The 21,618-nt window shown below is 52.5% G+C and overlaps 1 protein-coding gene across 1 annotated transcript; it reads right to left on the bottom strand.

The window, feature by feature from the left end:
• Positions 1–224: 224 nt before the first annotated feature.
• Positions 225–13,708, bottom strand: LOC140468673 (beta-1,3-galactosyl-O-glycosyl-glycoprotein beta-1,6-N-acetylglucosaminyltransferase 3-like). Its single transcript, XM_072564749.1, has 3 exons — positions 13,181–13,708; positions 2,226–2,734; positions 225–267 (listed from the first exon to the last, which is right to left on the bottom strand). Exons 1-3 carry the CDS (start codon positions 13,649–13,651, stop codon positions 225–227), a joined length of 1,023 nt encoding a protein of 340 aa, XP_072420850.1. The 5' UTR covers positions 13,652–13,708.
• Between the last annotated feature and the right edge of the window lie 7,910 nt (positions 13,709–21,618).

Genomic DNA, 21,618 nt, shown 5'->3' with positions numbered 1-21,618 from the left:
TAGCTTTCGGAGCGCTGCCCCCTTTCTTGACTTCATCTGACAAAGGAGGAGTGCTGCAAAAGTTTCCAATTCCAAATGAACCTGTTGGGCTATAAATTGGTGTTGTTGGACTTCCAACAGTGCCTCGTGTTCCAGTCTCCGAAGATCCAGGTGTTATCCTACAGAGTCCACTTCATGACACCGGGCAGACAAGCCAAACCAAATCAGCCTCCCTATCACTGGATTCAGCCATTCAATTGTTTCTCAAGATCACTCAATCGTTCCTCACTGGAATTTACAAAAAAAACCAGATCATGGACACCAAGTTTATAACTTAAATTAACAGTTTATTACCAACCTTTAGCAGAACACAGATGAACCACAAGGAAATCTTATAAACACCCCTGATCTGAGTTCCATCTTCTTTGATCATAACACCCCCCCCCCCCCCCGCCCCACCTCACTCACAGACAGACACAGTTAAGGGATAAATTAAAAAAAAATAATTGCAATTTGCCAGTAGGTAACAGTTTCGATGATAAATGATAATGCGTTGTATTCCTGGCACAAAAGATGTCTGCCTCGTTTGAATTTCAAAGCCCCCAGTCAAACCAAACCACTTTGGCAGATTCCTGGAGCTTTCTTACTTCATTCTTCCCAGTGCCTCAGAATCGCCAGTAAGTTGGGAACAGGGGAAGTACGGAGACAAAGCCCCAAACCCAAACCAGCCCACTCCAACGCCCGGAATCCATGCGCTGTCTTCTCGTTCGTTCTCACCGCTCTCTCGGGAATCCTGGACAGTGCTGCTGCCTGGACTGACTGAGCAATTCAATAACTCTCCGGCTGCCAGTCCCTCAGGAGAACAGCAGCTCGGTGCTGAAATGGCTACAGTGTTCTTACAGCAGTCTCAGTGCCCGGGTTTACAGTACTAACTCTCACTGTGCCCAGTCTCCACAGTGCCCAGTCTCATAGTGCCAGTCTCACGGTGACCAGTGCTAGTGCCTAGTGTTACAGTGTCCCATTCCTGGAGAAGGGCTGGTGCCCGAAACATCGATTCTCCTGCTCCTTGGATGCTGCCTGACCTGCTGCACTTTTCCAGCAACACATTTTCAGCTCTGATCTCCAGCATCTGCAGTCCTCACTTTCTCCCAGTGTTACAGTGCCGATCTCACAGTGCCCGGTGTTACAGTGTTGAGTTACTGTGCCCAGTCTCACAGTGCCCAGTGTTAGCTCCTTCTTACAGTTCCCAGTCTCACGGTACCCAGTGTTACAGTGCTGAGTTACTGTGCCCAGTTTCACTGTGCCCTGTCTCAGTGTCCAGTGTCGCAGTGCCCAGTATCCCTGTGTCTCAGTGCCCAGTGCCCAGTTCCACAGTGCCCAGTTTTCCAGTGCCTGTCCCACAGTACCCAGTGTCCCAGTATCCCAGTGTCCCAGTGCCCAGTATCCCAGTGTCCCAGTATCCCAGTATCCCAGTATCCCAGTGTCCCAGTGTCCCAGTATCCCAGTGTCCCAGTATCCCAGTGCCCAGTATCCCAGTGTCCCAGTGTCCCAGTGCCCAGTATCCCAGTGTCCCAGTATCCCAGTGCCCAGTATCCCAGTGTCCCAGAGCCCAGTATCCCAGTCCCCCAGTCCCCCAGTCCCCCAGTATCCCAGTCCCCAGTATCCCAGTGTCCCAGTATCCCAGTCCCCCAGTCCCCCAGTGCCCCAGTCCCCCAGTGCCCCAGTCCCCCAGTATCCCAGTATCCCAATGTCCCGGTGTCCCGGTATCCCAGTCCCCCAGTATCCCAGTATCCCAATGTCCCAGTATCCCAGTCCCCCAGTCCCCCAGTGCCCCAGTATCCCAGTCCCCCAGTATCCCAGTATCCCAATGTCCCAGTATCCCAGTCCCCCAGTCCCCCAGTGCCCCAGTATCCCAGTCCCTCAGTATCCCAGTATCCCAATGTCCCAGTATCCCAGTCCCCCAGTCCCCCAGTCCCCCAGTGCCCAGTCCCCAGTACCCCAGTCCCCCAGTCCCCCAGTCCCCCAGTCCCCCAGTCCTCCAGTCCCCCAGTCCCCCAGTATCCCAGTGTCCCAGTGTCCCAGTCCCCCAGTCCCCCAGTCCCCCAGTCCCCCAGTATCCCAGTATCCCAGTGTCCCAGTCCCCCAGTCCCCCAGTCCCCCAGTGCCCAGTCCCCCAGTCCCCCACAGTGTTTGCTATGTCTCCCCCCCCCTCCCCCCGGTTGACTCGGCCCCCCGCCCATTCCCACTGGGCCTCACACAGGGTCTTGTTGCGGAGATACTCCTCCATGCACTGCACGGCCATGTTGTCAACCTCGGGGTCGAACTTGTTGGCGAAGAAGGGATTCTGGAGCAGCAGCCAGCCGATGTCGCCCACCCCGTAGACACAGATCAGGTGGCGGTAGGTCCCCGTGCAGTCGCCGTACGGGGCCCCCCTCACCACGTTGCCAGCCTCGAAGGACCACTTCACCGCCCGGCCCAGGGTGCGGGGGGATCTCTGGGTGTAGGGCCGGTAGCCGGGCATGCCGCGCATCCTCAGCAGTGTGGCCCAAACGTGTTCGTCCGGGCTGTAGGTATCCTCCGACCACCTGAGGAACGCCTGGACCTCGGCGCTGGCGAACACGTGGGCGACAAACTCCCGGCTGACCGCGATGTAGGCGCTGCCCACAAAGACAGGCGTACTGATGTTGGGCGGCTCCTTCAGCCACTCCGTCATCACCAACCGCTCACGGATATCATAGTGAAATCGCCAACGTTTCTGGGGGGCGAGCCGGAGAGGGAGAGAGAGATGGAGAGAGAGTGAGACAGAGAGAAAAAAGAGAGAGAGAGATGGAGGGAGAGAGAGAGAAAGAGAGTGAGTGGAAGAGAGAGAGAGGGGGAGAGAGAGAGAAAGAGAGAGAGAGGGGGGGGAGAGAGAGAGGGAGAGAGAGAAAGAGATAGAGAGATAGAATTAGAGAGAGACATAGAGTTAAAGAGAGAGACAGATAGAGAGACAGTGAGAGAGGGGGGAAAGAGGGAGAGAGATAGAGAGAGAGAGTGAGTGAGAGAGAGAGAGAGATAGACAGTGAGAGAGAGAGAGAAAGAGAGAGAGAGATAGAAAAAGAGAGAGATAGAGAGAGAGTGAGAGAGAGAGATAGACAGAGTGAGAGAGAGAATGTGAGAGAGGGAGAGAGGGAGAAAGGGGGAGAGAGAGAGAGGGAGAGAGAGAGGAAGAGACACAGAGAGAAGGAGAGAAAGAGAAAGAGAGAAAGTAACAGAGAGGGAGAAAGAGAGAGAGAGACACAGACAGAGACAGAGAGATAGAAAGAGAGAGAAAAAGAGAGATAGAAAGAGAGACAGAGAGAGAGAGAGAGAGGGAAAGAGAGAGAGAGAAAGAGAGAAAGAGACAGAAAGGGAGAGAGAGAGAGAAAAGGACAGAGAGAGAAAGAGAAAGTGTGCGTGAGAGAGAAAGAGACACAGAGAGAAGGAGATAAAGAGAGAGAGAAAGAAACAGAGGAGACAGAGAGAGAGAGATGAGAAAATAGAAACCATAGCTTTTAAACGTTGCTACTTTGTCCGCGTGTTTTCTCCCTCGACTTCTCCTCCCTTTACTGCACCCTCCCCCACACCCCACCGCAGCAGCAAGAACACCTCCTTCTCTCGGTTACAAACACCTTACAATGAGCCTGACCTCGGTGGTGGGCAAGTTATTGGAGGGAATCCTGAGGGACAGGATGGACATGTATTTGGAAAGGCAAGGACTGATTAGGGATAGTCAACATGGTTTTGTGCGTGAGAAATCATGTCTCACAAACTTGATTGAGTTTTTTTGAAGAAGTAACAAAGAGGATTGATGAGGGCAGAGCAGTGGATGTGATCTATATGGACTTCAGTAAGGCGTTCGACAAGGTTCCCCATGGGAGGCTGGTGAGCAAGGTTAGATCCCATGGAATACAGGGAGAACTAGTCATTTGGATACAGAACTGGCTCAAAGGTAGAAGACAGAGGGTGGTGGTGGAGGGTTGTGTTTCAGACTGGAGGCCTGTGATCAGTGGAGTGCCACAAGGTTCGGTGCTGGGTCCTCTACCTTTTTGTCATTTACATAAATGATTTGGATGTGAGCATAAGAGGTACAGTTAGTAAGTTTGCAGATGAGACCAAAATTGGAGGTGTAGTGGACAGCGAAGAGGGTTACCTCAGATTACAACAGGATCTGGACCAGATGGGCCAATGGACTGAGAAGTGGCAGATGGAGTTTAATTCAGATAAATGTGAGGTGCTGCATTTTGGGAAAGCAAATCTTAGCAGGACTTATACACTTAATGGTAAGGTCCTAGGGAGTGTTGCTGAACAAAGAGACCTTGGAGTACAGGTTCATAGCTCCTTGAAAGTGGAGTCGCAGGTAGATAGGATAGTGAAGAAGGGTTTGGATTGCTTTCTGTTAGATTAGATTTGATTAGATTAGATTCCCTACAGTGTGGAAACAGGCCCTTCAGCCCAACCAGTCCACACCGACCCTCCGAAGAGTAGGGTCGGAGTATTGAATACAGGAGTTGGGAGGTCATGTTGCGGCTGTACTGGAAGTTGGTTACTGCGTGGATCTCTGGTCTTGGAAATAGTGAGGACTGCAGATGCTGGAGAGTTAGAGTTGATCAAATGTGGTGCTGGAAAAGCACAACAGGTCAGGCAGCCTCCGGGGATGGATCGGAAGGACAGGTCAAATGGGGGGGGGGGGGGGGGGGGGGCGGGGGGGAGGGAGCGGGGTGGTGGAGGGGGAGGGCTGGTCCTGGGATGAGATGGGGGTGGGGGAGGGGGTATGGGCGTGAGGAGATTTGGAAGCTGGTGAATTGTATGTTGAGGCCGTAAGCTTGTGATTTGCTGAGGTGGGAGATAAGCCGTCCCTCCTCCTTCTTGTGTTCTTTAGGAAAGATGTTGTGAAACTTGAAAGGGTTCAGAAAAGATTTACAAGGATGTTGCCAGGGTTGGAGGATCTGAGCTACAGGGAGAGGCTGAACAGGCTGGGACTGTTTTCCCTGGAGCGTCGGAGACCTTATAGAGGTTTACAAGATCATGAAGGGGCATGGATAGGGTAAATAGGGAAAGTCGTTTCCCTGGGGTGGGGGAGTCCAGAACTAGAGGGGCATAGGTTTAGGGTTGTGGGGGGGGGGGGGGCGTGTTGGGTTGGGGGGGCAAGGTGTGACGAATTAGAACATACAACACAGAACAGTTCAGCACATTACTGGCCCTTCAGCCCTTGACATTGTGCTAGCCTTCTATCCGACTCTAAGATCAGACTAACCTACATATCCTCCATTTTACTATCTTCCATGTGCCTACCCAAGAGTCGTTTAAATGTCCCTAATGTCTCTGACTCTACTACCACTGCTGGGCTCTCCACACCCCCCCCTCCCCCTCACCACTCTCCGTGTGAAGAACTGACCTTTGACATCTCCCCTCAACCTTCACCCAATCTCCTTAAAGTTATGCCCCCTTGTGATAGACATTTCCACCCTGGGAAAAACTCTCTGGCTACCCACTCTATCTATGCCTGTCATCATCTTGTGCACCTCTCTCTCGTCACGTCCTGTCTTTTTTCGCTCCAAAGCCCTAGCCCCCATAACCTTTCTTCATAAGACCTGCCCCCCCCCCCAGTCCTGGCAGCATCCTCGTAAATCTCCTCTGCACCCTCTCTAATACCTCCACATCCTTCCTAAAATGAGGTGACCAGAACTGGACACAATTTTCCAAGTGTGGTCTAACCAGGGTTCTATAAAACTGCAACATAACCTCACGGCTCTTAAACTCAAACCCCCTGCTAATGAAAACCAACGCACCATACGCCTTCTTAACAACCCTATCAACCTGGGTGGCGAATTTGAGGGATCTGTGGCCATGGACCCCAAGATCCCTCTGTTCCTCCACTCTGTCAAGAATCCTGCCTTTAGCCCTGTTTTCTGCCTTCAAGTATGACCTTCCAAAGTGGAGTTCAACCTGGAAAAGGGCGAAGTGATTCATCTGTCACTGACAGGATGCAGAGTTGGGCTGAGCAATGTCCCATCGCAACTTACAACAGCCCTCCACACAATCCACAACTCCACCAACCTTTCGTGTCATCGGCAACCTTACTAGCCCACCCTACCACTTCCTCATCCAAGTCGTTTCTAAAAATCACAAAGAGCAGAGGTCCCAGAACAGGTCCCTGTGGGACACCGCTGGTCACCGAGCTCCAGGCTGAATACTTTCCATTTACCCCCACCCTCTGTCTTCTACGGGCCAGCCAATTCTGCATCCAGACAGACAGGTTTCCCTGTATCCCATGCCTCCTTACCTTCCGAATGAGACTATTGTGAGGAACCTTGTCAAACACCTTGCTAAAATCTACATACACCACATCCACTGCTCGACCTTCATCAATGTGTTTTGTCACATCTTCAAAGGATTTAATAAGGTTTGTGAGGCAGGACCCATCCCTCACACAGCCGTGCTGACAAGAGATAGCGCTCTCTCAACACCCACTTTGTCCCTTGCCTCTCAGACTTCCAAACTTCAATGTGCAAAAGCCAATCTGTTCACCCTTTCTTCATAGGATAAGCCCTCATCCCGGGATCAAAGTGGGTGAAACTTACTGCATTAATGGTGGTGTACTTAATTACTCATTTTTAGACAACCGAAAAATGGTTGTGGTCTTGTTAGAGCTTACTTCCCCTAATACTCTATCCTACATTCAATAATCATTCCTGTTCCAGTCTGCTGTCTGAGTTGCTTGTGGTGTGCTGCATAGGGTTTTGGTGTGTGTGCCGGGACACCCAGGTCACTTTGGACAAGATAGCTCTTGCACTTTAAGGGGAATGTACACAATGTTCAAATTAAGTACTCTTTAATTTATCTGCATCCCTTTGTAGTCACTCAATCTTCAGATATCTCTTTGAATGTTCTTAACCTTCCAATGTTCCCTTGTGGATTGTCTGTTGTGATTGCGATGGGTTCAGCCAGATGGACTGGGGCTGTCAATCCACTCCAACTGGGCAGCCCCCGGCTGACAGATAGAGACAAGGAAAAAACAAGGACTGCAGATTCTAGATGAGAGTGGTGCTATAAAAGCGCGGCAGGTCAGGCAGCACCCGAGGAGCAGGAGAATCGACGTTTCGGGCAAAAGCCCTTCATCAGGAATAGAGGCAGGGAGCCTGCAGGGTGGAGATAGAGACAGGAGCGTCACAGAGTGGGGGGGGGGGGGGAGACAGGGCGGGTCCGAGGACCTCCTCGTGGGTCTGCTCCTGGGCCTGGCCAAACTGGCCATCAACAGGTCCAGGCAGCGGGCCGTGGAGGGGGTGGTTAGGGCCGACTGCCTGCCCCTCTTCCGGGGTTACGTTAGAGCCCGGGTGTCCTTGGAGAAGGAGCACGTGGTGTCCACCAACACCCTGGAGTCGTTCAGGGAGAGGTGGGCGCCGCAGGGAGTGGAGTGCATTATTTCCCCCTCCAACTCTATTTTGATTTAATCCCTGCCCTCCCCATCACTGTTCGATCACACAGCATCACCCTTCGATGTGAGGGGCACGGCTTGTCACTGGGCACTCGGGGGTTTCCTTCCTGAATAAAGATTCATGCACCTTTCACTGTGTCTCTCTCACACACACCACACAGCTCCCCCCCCACACACACACCCCACACACACCCCACGCACACACACACCCCACGCACACACACACCCCACGCACACACACCCCACCCCCCCCACACACACACACACACCCCCCCACACACACACCCCACACACACACCCCACACACACACACCCACACACACCCCACACACACACCCCACACACACACACCCACACACACCCCACACACACCCCACACCCCACACACACCCCACACACACCCCACACACACCCCACACACACACACACCCCACACACACACACCCCACACACATACACCACACACACACACCCCCCACACACACACCCCACACACACACACCCCACACACACCCCACACACACACACCCCACACACACCCCACACACACCCCACGCACACACACACCCCACGCACACACACACCCCACACACACACACACCCCACACACACCCCACGCACACACACACCCCACACACACACACACACCCCACACACACACACACACCCCACACACACACACACACACCCCACACACACCCCACACCCCACACACGCACACTCCCCACACACACACTCACACTCACACACCCACACTCACACACCCACACTCACACACCCACACTCACACACCCACACTCACACACCCACACTCACACACCCACACTCACACACACACCCCACACACACCATTGGAAAACAAAAACAAAAGAAAAAAACTGGGTGTGTCAGAATTGCTGTACAAATAAACACGGGTGTCAGGGGTTCTGGTCCCTGTGAGAGCTGGCTCTGAGGGAGCTGGAGCAGTGTCAGGGACTCTCGGTGGGTAAGTAAAGGGGGATGATGGGATACCGGCCTCTGTGGAGTTACTTCACTGTCAGTCTACCAACGATGCTTTAACACGTCTTCACCGAACCCACATCCGTTTGCCCCTGCCCCTACATCCCTCAGGACATTCTCAACCTACATATCTCCATTAAAAAGGGGACCTGAGGGTGGGGTGAGTATTGAATGAACTGGCAGAGGATGTGGTGGGGAGGGGGTAGGGGGTTGGCACAATACAATGTTCAAAGGAAGAGGAAATGTTTCAAGGGACTCAGGCCAAGCACAAAGAGAGCGGGCCAGCATGGATGCGTTGGACTGAAGGGTCTGTTTCCGGGGTAAGAGCCGATCTCCAATTTACAGAACATCATCATTTATACAAGAAATAATGCAGCTCTCGACCTATGCACATTCCTTTATATTCTCATAATCAATTCCTATCCCTTTGCGCACTCTCTTTGACTCTTTCAGGGAATGTACATTGGTTGAGAGTGTATAAATGAGTCTGAGAGATGTACAGCCTGGAAACAGACCCTTCGGCCCAACCCGTCCATGCCGACCAGGTATCCCAACCTAATCTAGTCCCACCTGCCAGCACCCGGCCCATATCCCTCCAAACCCTTCCTATTCATATACCCATCCAGATGCCTCTTAAATGCTGCAATTGTACCAGCCCCCACCACATCCTCTGGCAGCTCATTCCATACACGTACCACCCTCTGGGTGAAAAAGTTGCCCCTTAGGTCTCTTTTATATCTTTCCCCTCTCACCCTAAACCTATGCCCCTCTGGTTCTGGACTCCCCGACCCCAGGGAAAAGACTTTGCCTATTTACCCTATCCATGCCCCTCGTGATTTTATAAACCTCTATAAGGTCACCCCTCAGCCTCCGACGCTCCAGGGAAAACAGACCCAGCCTGTTCAGCCTCTCCCTGTAGCTCAAACCCTCCAACCCAGCAACATCCTTGTAAATCTTTTCTGAACCCTTTCAAGTTTCACAACATCTTTCCGATAGGAAGGAGACCAGAATTGCACGCAATATTCCAACAGTAGCCTAACCAATATCCTCTCATAATCAATCAATATCCCTCTATTAGGTTCTTTGGTACAGTTTTAAACTACATATAGTCCTTCATACTTGAGGTGGAGGGTGGCTCAGTGTTTATCACTGCTGCCTTATGGTGCCAGGGACCCGGGTTCGATCCCAGCCTCGGGATGACTGTCTGTGTGCAGTTTGCACATTCTCCCAGTGTCTGCGTGGGTTTCCTCCGGGTGCTCCGGGTTCCTCCCACAATCCAAAGATGTGTAGGTTATGGTGGATTGGCCATGCTAAATTACTCCATAGTGTTCAGGGATGTGTAGGTTAGGGTGGATTGGCCATGCTAAATTACCCCATAGTGTTCAGGGATGTGTAGGTTAGGGTGGATTGGCCATGCTAAATTACCCCATAGTGTTCAGGGATGTACAGTTTAGGGTGGATTGGCCATGCTAAATTACCCCATAGTGTTCAGGGATGTGTAGGTTAGGGTGGATTGGCCATGCTAAATTACCCCATAGTGTTCAGGGATGTACAGTTTAGGGTGGATTGGCCATGCTAAATTACCCCATAGTGTTCAGGGATGTGTAGGTTAGGGTGGATTGGCCATGCTAAATTACCCCATAGTGTTCAGGGATGTACAGTTTAGGGTGGATTGGCCATGCTAAATTACCCCATAGTGTTCAGGGATGTGTAGGTTAGGGTGGATTGGCCATGCTAAATTACCCCATAGTGTTCAGGGATGTGTAGGTTAGGGTGGATTGGCCATGCTAAACTTCACCAACACATTCCTCCCTGACCTTAAATTTACCTGGACCATCTCTGACACCTTGCTCCCCTTCCTGGACCTCTCCATCTCCATTAATGATGACCGACTTGACACTGACATTTTTTACAAACCCACCGACTCCCACAGCTACCTGAATTACACCTCTTTCCACCCTACCTCTTGCAAAAATGCCATCCCATATTCCCAATTCCTCCGCCTCCGCCGGATCTGCTCCCAGGAGGACCAGTTCCACCACAGAACACACCAGATGGCCTCCTTCTTTAGAGACCGCAATTTCCCTTCCCACGTGGTTAAAGATGCCCTCCAACGCATCTCGTCCACATCCCGCACCTCCGCCCTCAGACCCCACCCCTCCAACCGTAACAAGGACAGAACGCCCCTGGTGCTCACCTTCCACCCTACAAACCTTCGCATCAACCAAATCATCCACCGACATTTCCGCCACCTCCAAAAAGACCCCACCACTAGGGATATATTTCCCTCCCCACCCCTTTCCGCCTTCCGCAAAGACCATTCCCTCCGCGACTACCTGGTTAGGTCCACGCCCCCAAACAACCCACCCTCCCATCCTGGCACCTTCCCCTGCCACCGCAGGAACTGTAAAACCTGCGCCCACACCTCCTCCCTCACCTCTATCCAAGGCCCTAAAGGAGCCTTCCACATCCATCAAAGTTTTGCTTGCACATCCACTAATATCATTTATTGTATCCGTTGCTCCCGATGCAGTCTCCTCTACATTGGGGAGACTGGGCGCCTCCTAGCAGAGCGCTTTAGGAAACATTTCCGAGACACCCGCACCAATCAACCAAACTGCCCTGTGGCCCAACATTTCAACTCCCCCTCCCACTCTGCCGAGGACATGGAGGTCCTGGGCCTCCTTCACCGCCACTCCCTCACCACCAGACGCCTGGAGGAAGAACGCCTCATCTTCCGCCTCAGAACACTTCAACCCCAGGGCAACAATATGGACTTCAACAGCTTCCTCATTTCCCATTCCCCCACCTCACCCTTGTTCTGAACTTCCAGCTCAGTCATTGTCCCCGTAACTTGTCCGGACTTGTCCTACCTGCCTATCTTCTTTTACACCTAACCACTCCACCCTCTCCTCGGTGTCACCACGGTGGCACAGTGGTTAGCACTGCTGCCTCACAGCACCAGAGACCCGGGTTCAATTCTCGCCTCGGGCGACTGACTGTGTGGAGTTTGCACATTCTCCCCGTGTCTGCGTGGGTTTCCTCCGGGTGCTCTGGTTTCCTCCCACAGTCCAAAGATGTGCAGGTCAGGTGAATTGGCCAGACTAAATTGCCCGTGGTGTTAGGTAAGGGGTAAATGTAGGGGTATGGATGGGTTGCGCTTCGGCGGGGCGGTGTGGACTTGTTGGGCCGAAGGGCCTGTTTCCACACTGTAAGTAATCTAATCCTCCCTCACCTATCACCTTCATCCCCTCTCCCACTCACCCATTGTACTCTATGCTACTTTCTCCCCTCCCCCACCCTCCTCTCGCTTATCTCTCCATGCTTCAGGCTCACTGCCTTTATTCCTGATGAAGGGCTTTTGCCCGAAACGTCGATTTCGAAGCTACTTGGATGCTGCCTGAACTGCTGTGCTCTTCCAGCACCACTCATCCAGTATTTGGTTTCCAGCATCTGCAGTCATCGTTTTTACCTCATGCTAAATTACTCATAGTGTTCAGGGATGTGTAGGTTAGGGTGGATTGGCCATGCTAAATTACCCCATAGTGTTCAGGGATGTGTAGGTTAGGGTGGATTGGCCATGCTAAATTACCCCATAGTGTTCAGGGATGTGAAGGTTAGGGTGGATTGGCCATGCTAAATTACCCCATAGTGTTCAGGGATGTACAGTTTAGGGTGGATTGGCCATGCTAAATTACCCCATAGTGTTCAGGGATGTGTAGGTTAGGGTGGATTGGCCATGCTAAATTACCCCATAGTGTTCAGGGATGTGTAGGTTAGGGTGGATTGGCCATGCTAAATTACCCCATAGTGTTCAGGGATGTGTAGGTTAGGGTGGATTGGCCATGCTAAATTTCCCCATAGTGTTCAGGAATGTGTAGGTTAGGGTGGATTGGCCATGCTAAATTTCCCCATAGTGTTCAGGAATGTGTAGGTTAGGGTGGATTGGCCATGCTAAATTACCCCATAGTGTTCAGGGATGTGTAGGTTAGGGTGGATTGGCCATGCTAAATTACCCCATAGTGTTACGTGCATTGGTTGGAGGGAAATGGGTTACTCTTTGGACGGCGTGTATAGGCTTTTTGAGCCGAAGGGCCTGTTTCACCACTGTCAGGATTCTAATCTACTCTCATAATTAATCCATATCCCTTTGTGCACTCCATCAGGTCTCTTTGTTCAGTCTTTGAATACATGCAATCACCCTCCCTCTAATTGTAAACAAAGGGATATCAGTAAATAAAGGGGAGGAGGTTCGGATATGAGAGAGAGGGTGAGAGAGAAGAGGAGAGAGGGAGACAGAGATAGGAAAATAGAGAGAGAGGCAGAGCGAGAGAGGGCTGGAGAGAGAGATAGAGACAGGGGGAGAGGGTAAGAAAGAGAAAGACATAGAGGGAGAGAAATAGAGAAAGATGGGGGTTACAAAGAGATAGAGAGAGTGGGAAAGAGAGAAAGAGAGACACATAGAAAGGGAGGTCAAGAGAGAGAGTAAAAGAGAGAGAGACACAGAGATAGAAAAAGGGAGAGAGAGAGAGAGTCAGAGATAGAGAGAGAGAGAGAGAAATAGAGAGATGGAGAGAGAGAGAGAGAGAAATAGAGAGATGGAGAGAGAGAGAGAGAGAAATAGAGAGATGGAGAGAGACAGAGAGAGAGAGATAGTTCGAGAGAGAGACAGAGAAAGATAGATAGAGAGAGAGAGAGGGAGAGCGAGATCCCAGAGGGGAAACGCTGTGCTGGGAAGGTCTTTACCTTTTTGTACCGCGGTGGGGGTTCCGACTCGATCAGGTTGGAGCCATTGAGAGCCTTGAGGCTGTGGACGATCTCCCGGTTGGTCTTCAGGGGGAAGTCCTGGCCGCAGACATTGAGGAAGTACCTCCAGGGGACGGGCTTCTCCAGGAGCTCCCTCATGCAGTTGAGATCAGCCTGGACCCTGGCCCAGGTGGCGTAGGTCACCGACTCCAACCTGGCAGCCACAAAGACGTTGGGGAAACAGGCGGCGATGGCCCGAACGGCCGCGTGGTACTCTCCCGGTGACTTGTGGTCCACGTGGACGCAGTACAGGTTCTGAGGGGCGTAGATGCTCCGAAGCAGCCTCTCGAACATCTCGATCCTGTCGTGGATGACCATGGAGTAGGCCACAGGGTATTGCTCCTCCTCGGGGCTCAGGGGCACCGTGATGTACCTACGGGCCCGCACAAAGCTGCTGCAGTCCCGCGCCATCTCCCGGTACTCGTCCTCGGTCACACCGCGACGCCGCAGGGAGACGGTCTTGGCCTTGATCAGGGCCCTCTCCAGCTCCGGCCTGTCCCCCCCGATGATCCGGCCGCAGGGGGAGTGCCGCTCGGCCAGCAGGAGGGGCGCCAGCGTGGGCGCGATGCCCGGCCTGGCCAATGTGAGGCTGAGCCAGGCCTCCCCTCCCCCCCAGGCCAGGAGCCAGCGACACAGAAACACCGCAGCCAGCCCACCCAGCGCCCACCTCACACCCAGTCGGCCGGCCCAGCAACAGCTCACCGTGGGCATGGCAGGTTCCCTGAGGGCTGCAGGGCCCAGCCGCTAGGGGATAGTCAAAGGCAGGGTGGACACTCGCCTCACTGGGTGCCTCCCCCAGCGCAGGGGGGGGTTTGGGGGGGGGGGTCGTTGTTAGGCTCGTCGCTTCCCTTCGCCCTGACGCTCGAGGGGGTGTTCAGAGTATCCCTCTCTCTCTCCCTCTGTAACTCCCTCCTCCCTCTCCCTCTCTCCCTCTGTAACTCCCTCCTCCCTCTCCCTCTCTCCCTCTGTAACTCCCCTCTCCCTCTCTCCCTCTGAAACTCCCCTCTCTCTCTCACCCTCTGTCACTTCCCTCCCTCTCTCCCTCTGTAACTCCCCTCTGTCTCCCTCTGTAACTTCCCTCCCTCTCTCCCTCTGTAACTCCCCTCCCTCTCTCACCCTCTGTCACTTCCCTCCCTCTCTCCCTCTGTAACTCCCCTCTCTCCCTCTGTAACTCCCCTCTGTCTCCCTCTGTAACTTCCCTCCCTCTCTCCCTCTGTAACTCCCCTCCCTCTCTCCCCCTGTAACTCTCCTCTCCCTCTCTCCCTCTGTAACTCCCCTCCCTCTCTCCCTCTGTAACTCCCCTCTCTCTCCCTCTGTAACTCCCCTCTCTCTCCCTGTGTAACTCCCCTCTGTCTGCCTCTGTAACTCCCCTCCCTCTCTCTCCCTCTATAACTCCCCTCTCTCTCCCTCTGTAACTCCCCTCCCTTTCTCCCTCTGTAACTCCCCTCTGTCTCCCTCTGTAACTCCCCTCCCTTTCTCCCTCTGTAACTCCCCTCTGTCTCCCTCTGTAACTCCCCTCCCTCTCTCCCTCTGTAACTCCCTTCCCCCTCTCTCCCTCTGCAACTCTCCTCCCTCTCTCTCCCTCTATAACTCCCCTCTGTCTCCCTCTGTAACTCCCCTCTCCCTGTCTCCCTCTGTAACTCCCCTCCCCCTCTCTCCCTCTGTAACTCCCCTCTCCCTCGTTCCCTCTGTAACTCCCCTTTTCCCTCTCCCTCTGTAACTCCCCTCCCCCTCTCTCCCTCTGTAACTCCCCTCTCCCTGTCTCCCTCTGTAACTCCCCTCTCCCTCTCTCCCTCTGTAACTCCCCTCTCCCTCTCTCTCCCTCCGTAACTCCCCTCCCCCCCTCGTTCCCTCTGTAACTCCCCTCTCCCTCTCTCTCCCTCTGTAACTCCCCTCCCCCCTCGTTCCCTCTCTCCCTCTGTAACTCCCCTCTCCCTCGTTCCCTCTCTCCCTCTGTAACTCCCCTCCCCCTCGTTCCCTCTGTAACTCGCCTTCTCCCTCTCCCTCTGGGTGCAGGGATGTCCTGCGCTGAAACTGGAGAGTGGGGGAGACGCGTGTTGCTCTCCCTCAGAGACCCGGGCTCCTCTCGCTGCTGGTTTCCCGCGTCCTGGTCGATTCCGTGCTGCGTTCCTGCCGTTCCTGGGAGCGTGACGCTGGGGTAGGGTGTTGGCCGGTGTCGCGAGTCAGTGAGGGACCTTGACTCTGTGCCCTTTGGAGCTGAGAACCTATAACCAGAGAGTATCTAGTCACCACAAAACACAGAGCCACCCTTCCCTGTAACCCAAGAGCCCAGCCCTTCTCCGAATCATATTGCAGCCAGCTTACAGCATCATAAAAGATAGTGGAGACCCATCGGCCCATTGAGTCAGTCCTGACCTTCCTGTGCCCGTCCCAGTGTCCTCTTGACCCACAGGCGGTCGGATGAAGTTTCTCCACAAGGCCATGTCCCTTTGTTGGCCGCTCTGTCGTTCGGAAAGGAGAAAGGGTTTCGGAAAGATTTCCCAGGGCAGCTGCTGTCCCTGGAGCATCAGGAGGCTGAGGGGTAACCTACTAGAGGTTTATGAGACATCAGAGTAAAAGTAAGGCCATCCAGCCCATTGAGTCCACTCCACCATTTAACCGTTTCAACTCCACTCACCCACCCTCTCCCCGTTGCCCCTAATTACTTGCGAGATCAAGTAATTAGGGGCAACGAGGGGTGGGGGAGTCCAGAACTAGAGGGGCATAGGTTTAGGGTGAGAGGGGAAAGATATAAAAGGGACCTAAGGGGCAACTTTTTCACCCAGAGGGTGGTACGTGTATGGAATGAGCTGCCAGAGGATGTGGTGGGGGCTGGTACAGTTACAGCATTTAAGAGGCATCTGGATGGGTATATGAATAGGAAGGGTTTGGGGGGGGGATATGGGCCGGGTGCTGGCAGGTGGGACGAGATTGGGTTGGGATATCTGGGTCAGCATGGACGGGTTGGGCCGAAGGGTCTGTTTCCGTGCTGGGCATCTCTATAACTCAAACCCGGCAACGTCGAGTCACAAAGAAGAGTTGGGTAGGCCGGGACGTTTTTTGACTGGAGCAGAGGAGATTGAGTGGCGACCTGATAGGGGTTTATAAAATCCTGAGGGGTATAGGTAGATGTTAATGGGAGCGGTCCTTTCCCTGGGGTGGGGCTTTTGAGACTGGGGTGGAGGGGAGGGCCACATTTTTGAGGGGAATGAAGAGAGACCCAAATAAAAGGCATGACGGGGAAGCTTTTGACGCAAAGGGTGGTTTGTGAGTGGAATGAGCTTCCTGAGGAAGTGGTGGGACTGGGGACAGTTACAACATTTAGATACAAATTTGGATAAGGACATGAACAGGAAAGGGTTGGATGGATATGGACCAGGAGGAGCCAGGTGGGACCAGCTTAGTTTGGGATGATGGTCGGCAGGCACTGATTCGGCCCAAGGGTCTGCTTCCCTGATCCATGACTGTATTAAGGACAGAAGGTTTGGAGGTAGTTCGATTAGGTTAGAATCGCTACAGTGGGGGAAACAGGCCCTTCCACCCAACAAGTCCATGCCAACCCTCCGAAGAGATACCCACCCAGACCCATTCCTCCACTCTATATTTACCCCTCACTAATCCATCTAATACGATGGGTAATTTAGCACGGCCAATCCACCCTAACCTACACATCCCTGAACACCATGGGGTAATTTAGCATGGCCAATCCACCCTAACCTGCACATCCCTGAGCACTAGGGGGTAATTTAGCATGGCCAATCCACCCTAACCTACACATCCCTGAGCACTATGGGGTAATTTAGCATGGCCAATCCACCCTAACCTCCACATCCCTGAACACTATGGGGTAATTTAGCATGGTCAATCCACCCTAACCAACACATCCCTGAGCACTATGGGGTAATTTAGCATGGTCAATCCACCCTAACCAACACATCCCTGAACACTATGGGGTAATTTAGCATGGCCAATCCACCCTAACCTACACATCCCTGAACACCATGGGGTAATTTAGCATGGCCAATCCACCCTAACCTGCACATCCCTGAGCACTAGGGGGTAATTTAGCATGGCCAATCCACCCTAACCTACACATCCCTGAGCACTATGGGGTAATTTAGCATGGCCAATCCACCCTAACCTCCACATCCCTGAACACTATGGGGTAATTTAGCATGGTCAATCCACCCTAACCAACACATCCCTGAGCACTATGGGGTAATTTAGCATGGTCAATCCACCCTAACCAACACATCCCTGAACACTATGGGGTAATTTAGCATGGCCAATCCACCCTAACCTACACATCCCTCAGCACTATGGGTAATTTAGCATGGTCAATCCACCCTAACCAACACATCCCTGAGCACTATGGGGTAATTTAGCATGGTCAATCCACCCTAACCAACACATCCCTGAACACTATGGGGTAATTTAGCATGGCCAATCCACCCTAACCTACACATCCCTGAACACCATGGGGTAATTTAGCATGGCCAATCCACCCTAACCTGCACATCCCTGAGCACTAGGGGGTAATTTAGCATGGCCAATCCACCCTAACCTACACATCCCTGAGCACTATGGGGTAATTTAGCATGGCCAATCCACCCTAACCTCCACATCCCTGAACACTATGGGGTAATTTAGCATGGTCAATCCACCCTAACCTAAATATCCCTGAACACTATGGGGTAATTTAGCATGGCCAACCCACCCTGAGTTAAATATCCCTGAACACTATGGGGTAATTTAGTTTGGCCAATGTGGGAGGAAACCAGTGCATCCGGAAGAAGCCCATGCAGACCCAGGGTGAATGTGCAAACTCCACACAGACAGGCTCTCTGGCTCAGTGGTGAGCAATGCTGCCTCTTGGCGCCACTGTGCCAGCCCACCCTCTTCTGGCAGGGGGAAGATCCAGAAGCGTGAACACACGGGGTCACGAACAGCTTCTTCCCTGCTGTCATTAGAGTGCTGAATGGAATGGTCTAATTTCAGAGGAGGAAGTGCTGGATGTCTTGAAACACATAAAGGTGGATAAATCCCCAGGACCTGATCAGGTGTACCTGAGAACTCTGTGGGAAGCTAGAGCAGTGATTGCTGGGCCTCTTGCTGAGATATTTGTAAGATTGATTGTCACAGATGAGGTGCTGAAAGTGTGGTGCCACTGTTTAAGAAAGGGTAAGGACAAGCCAGGGAACTATAGACCAGTGAGCCTGACATCGGTGGTGGGCAAGCTGTTGGAGGGAATCCTGAGGGACAGGATGGACATGTATTTGGAAAGGCAGGGACTGATTAGGGATAGTCAACATGGCTTGGTGCGTGAGAAATCATGTCTCACAAACTTGATTGAGTTTTTTGAAGAAGTAACAAAGAGGATTGATGAGGGCAGAGCAGTGGATGTGATCTATATGGACTTCAGTAAGGCGTTCGACAAGGTTCCCCATGGGATACTGATTAGCAAGGTTAGTCTCATGGAATACAGGGAGAACTAGCCATTTGGATACAGAACTGGCTCAAAGGTAGAAGACAGAGAGTGATGGTGGAGTGTTGTTTTTCAGACTGGAGGCCTGTGACCAGTGGAGTGCCACAAGGATCGGTGCTGGGCCCTCTACTTTTTGTCATTTATGTAAATGACTTGAATGCGAGCATAAGAGGTACAGTTAGTAAGTTTGCAGATGAGACCAATATTGGAGGTGTAGTGGACAGCGAAGAGGGTTACCTCAGATTACAACAGGATCTGGACCAGATGGGCCAATGGGCTGAGAAGTGGCAGATGGAGTTTAATTCAGATAAATGTGAGGGGCTGCATTTTGGGAAAGCAAATCTTAGCAGGACTTATACACTTAATGGTAAGGTCCTAGGGAGTGTTGCTGAACAAAGAGACCTTGGAGTGCAGGTTCATAGCTCCTTGAAAGTGGAGTCCCAGGTCGATAGGATAGTGAAGGCGGCGTTTGGTATGCTTTCCTTTATTGGTCAGAGTATTGAGTACAGGAGTTGGGAGGTCATGTTGTGGCTGTACAGGACATTGGTTAGGCCACTGTTGGAATATTGTGTGCAATTCTGGTCTCCTTCCTATCGGAAAGATGTTGTGAAAGTTGAAAGGGTTCAGAAAAGGTCAGGAAATGGATCTGGGTGGGTTGCTCTTCGGAGGGTCAGTGTGGACTGGTCGGGCTGAAGGGCCTGTTTCCACACTGTAGGGAATCTAATCTAACCTAAAAGATTTACAAGGATGTTGCCAGGGTTGGAGGATCTGAGCTACAGGGAGAGGCTGATCAGGCTGGGACTGTTTTCCCTGGAGCATCGGAGACTGAGGGGTGACCTTATAGAGGTTTATAAAATCATGAGGGACATGGATAGGGTAAATAGACAAAGTCTTTTCCCTGGGGTGGGGGAGTCCAGAACTAGAGGGGCATAGGTTTAGGGTGAGAGGGGAAAGATATAAAAGAGACCTCAGGGGCAACTTTTTCACCCAGAGGGTGGTATGTGTATGGAATGAGCTGCCAGAGGATGTGGTGGAGGCTGGTACAATTACAGCATTTAAGAGGCATTTGGATGGGTATATGAATAGGAAGGGTTTGGGGGGGATATGGGCCGGGTGCTGGCAGGTGGGACTAAATTGGGTTGGGATATCTGGGTCAGCATGGACGGGTTGGACCGAAGCGTCTGTTTCTGTGCTGGACATCTCTATGACTCTAATCGCGGTCCAATTTTAAAGCCTGTCCGATCCATCTCCGAAGAAGTGGATTATCTGAGTTTGCTTATTGTTTCCGGGGTCACTTACTGTTTCCGGGGTCGCTTACTGTTTCCGGGGTCACTGACTGTTACCGGGGTGACTGACTGTTACCGGGGTCACTTACTGTTACCGGGGCCGGTTACTGTTACTGGGGTCACTTACTGTTACCGGGGCTGGTTACTGTTACCGGGGTCGGTTACTGTTACTGGGGTCACTTACTGTTACCGGGGCTGGTTACTGTTACCGGGGTCGGTTACTGTTACTGGGGTCACTTACTGTTACCGGGGCTGGTTACTGTTACCGGGGTCGGTTACTGTTACTGGGGTCACTTACTGTTACCGGGGCTGGTTACTGTTACCGGAGCCGGTTACTGTTACTGGGGTCACCTACTGTTACCGGGGCTGGTTACTGTTACCGGAGCCGGTTACTGTTACCGTGGTCACTTACTGTTACCGGGGCTGGTTACTGTTACCGGGGTCACTTACTGTTACCGGAGCCGGTTACTGTTACCGGGGTCACTTACTGCTGTGATGCACCAAGTCCGAAAGCGTCCAATTTCGCGATAACCGTCCGAGCACGGTGACTGACCCTTGGCAATGGGATTCGTGAAACACCGCTGGATTCTGTTTCTGGAATCTCTTCGAGTAGACCGCCGGGCGTCTTTCCGAGATTCTGCGGAGACACGTCCAGGATGAGCATCTGTGACCAGCGGAACGCTTCCAGCATGTTTGTTTGGAGAGTTCTCGGGCGGTAATGTTCTGGGGTCACAGTCACATTGCTCTGTTCACTTGGCTCAGCTCATCCGAGCTGCGACACTACATTGCTATAAACGTACAGAAGCTGCCCCTTTTGTGTTCCTGACCCACCTCTCGTTCGTTTTCACCCCCTACGTCATGGGAACAGGGAAAGATGAGCAACGCCCTTCCAAGTCCCTTCCACAATTCGACCTGATCATCTGTCCCCTGTCCCTGCTTTTCACGCTGACCCCCCTTTGATAAACCCTTGTAGCTCTGAGAACAATATTCTGGTGAAAACACTCAATACTGTGGCCCCAACAGTGGCAGAGATTTCATAGATTCCCCACCTTCTGGCTGAAAATATTATTCCACATCTCCACTCCTGTATGCTTTAGATTCTGACCAATCCCCCTCGCCCCCAGGGTCTAGACACCCTGGGAATTGGATCTTCCTCCTGTCAGATTTACACTGTCTGGTTCCATTAGGATTTGATGGAACTCTATCAGATCAATGTCAATCTTTCAAAGCTGAGTGAGTATAGGGAGGGCCCACCCATTCCCTCTTGTATATAGGACATGCCGGTGGAGGAGGCAGTGCGGTCAGCTGTCAGGAGGCACAAGGTGAGACTGACCGTGTGGAGAGTGACCGTGTGGAGAGTGACCGTGTCAGAGTGACCGTGTGGAGAGTGACCGTGTGAGAGTGACCATGTGAGAGTGACCGTGTCAGAGTGACCGTGTGAGAGTGACCATGTGAGAGTGACCGTGTGAGAGTGACCGTGTCAGAGTGACCGTGTCAGAGTGACCGTGTGGGGAATGACCATGTGAGAGTGACTGTGTGGAGAGTGACCGTGTGGAGAATGACCGTGTCAGAGTGACCGTGTGGAGAGTGACCATGTGAGAGTGACC

Source organism: Chiloscyllium punctatum, chromosome 47 (assembly GCF_047496795.1).
Source record: "Chiloscyllium punctatum isolate Juve2018m chromosome 47, sChiPun1.3, whole genome shotgun sequence".
Classification (NCBI taxonomy): domain Eukaryota; kingdom Metazoa; phylum Chordata; class Chondrichthyes; order Orectolobiformes; family Hemiscylliidae; genus Chiloscyllium; species Chiloscyllium punctatum.
This window is presented reverse-complemented; position numbering and strand designations above follow the sequence as displayed.

Excerpts from the sequence above, each read along its gene's own strand:
- LOC140468673 (XM_072564749.1), bottom strand. The coding sequence starts at position 13,651 with ATGGCGCGGGACTGCAGCAGCTTTGTGCGGGCCCGTAGGTACATCACG. Across the intron at positions 2,735-13,180 it reads CCCCACCGCGGTACAAAAAG|AAACGTTGGCGATTTCACTA; the intron begins GTAAAGACCTTC and ends CTCGCCCCCCAG. Across the intron at positions 268-2,225 it reads AAGACCCTGTGTGAGGCCCA|TGAGGAACGATTGAGTGATC; the intron begins GTGGGAATGGGC and ends TGTAAATTCCAG.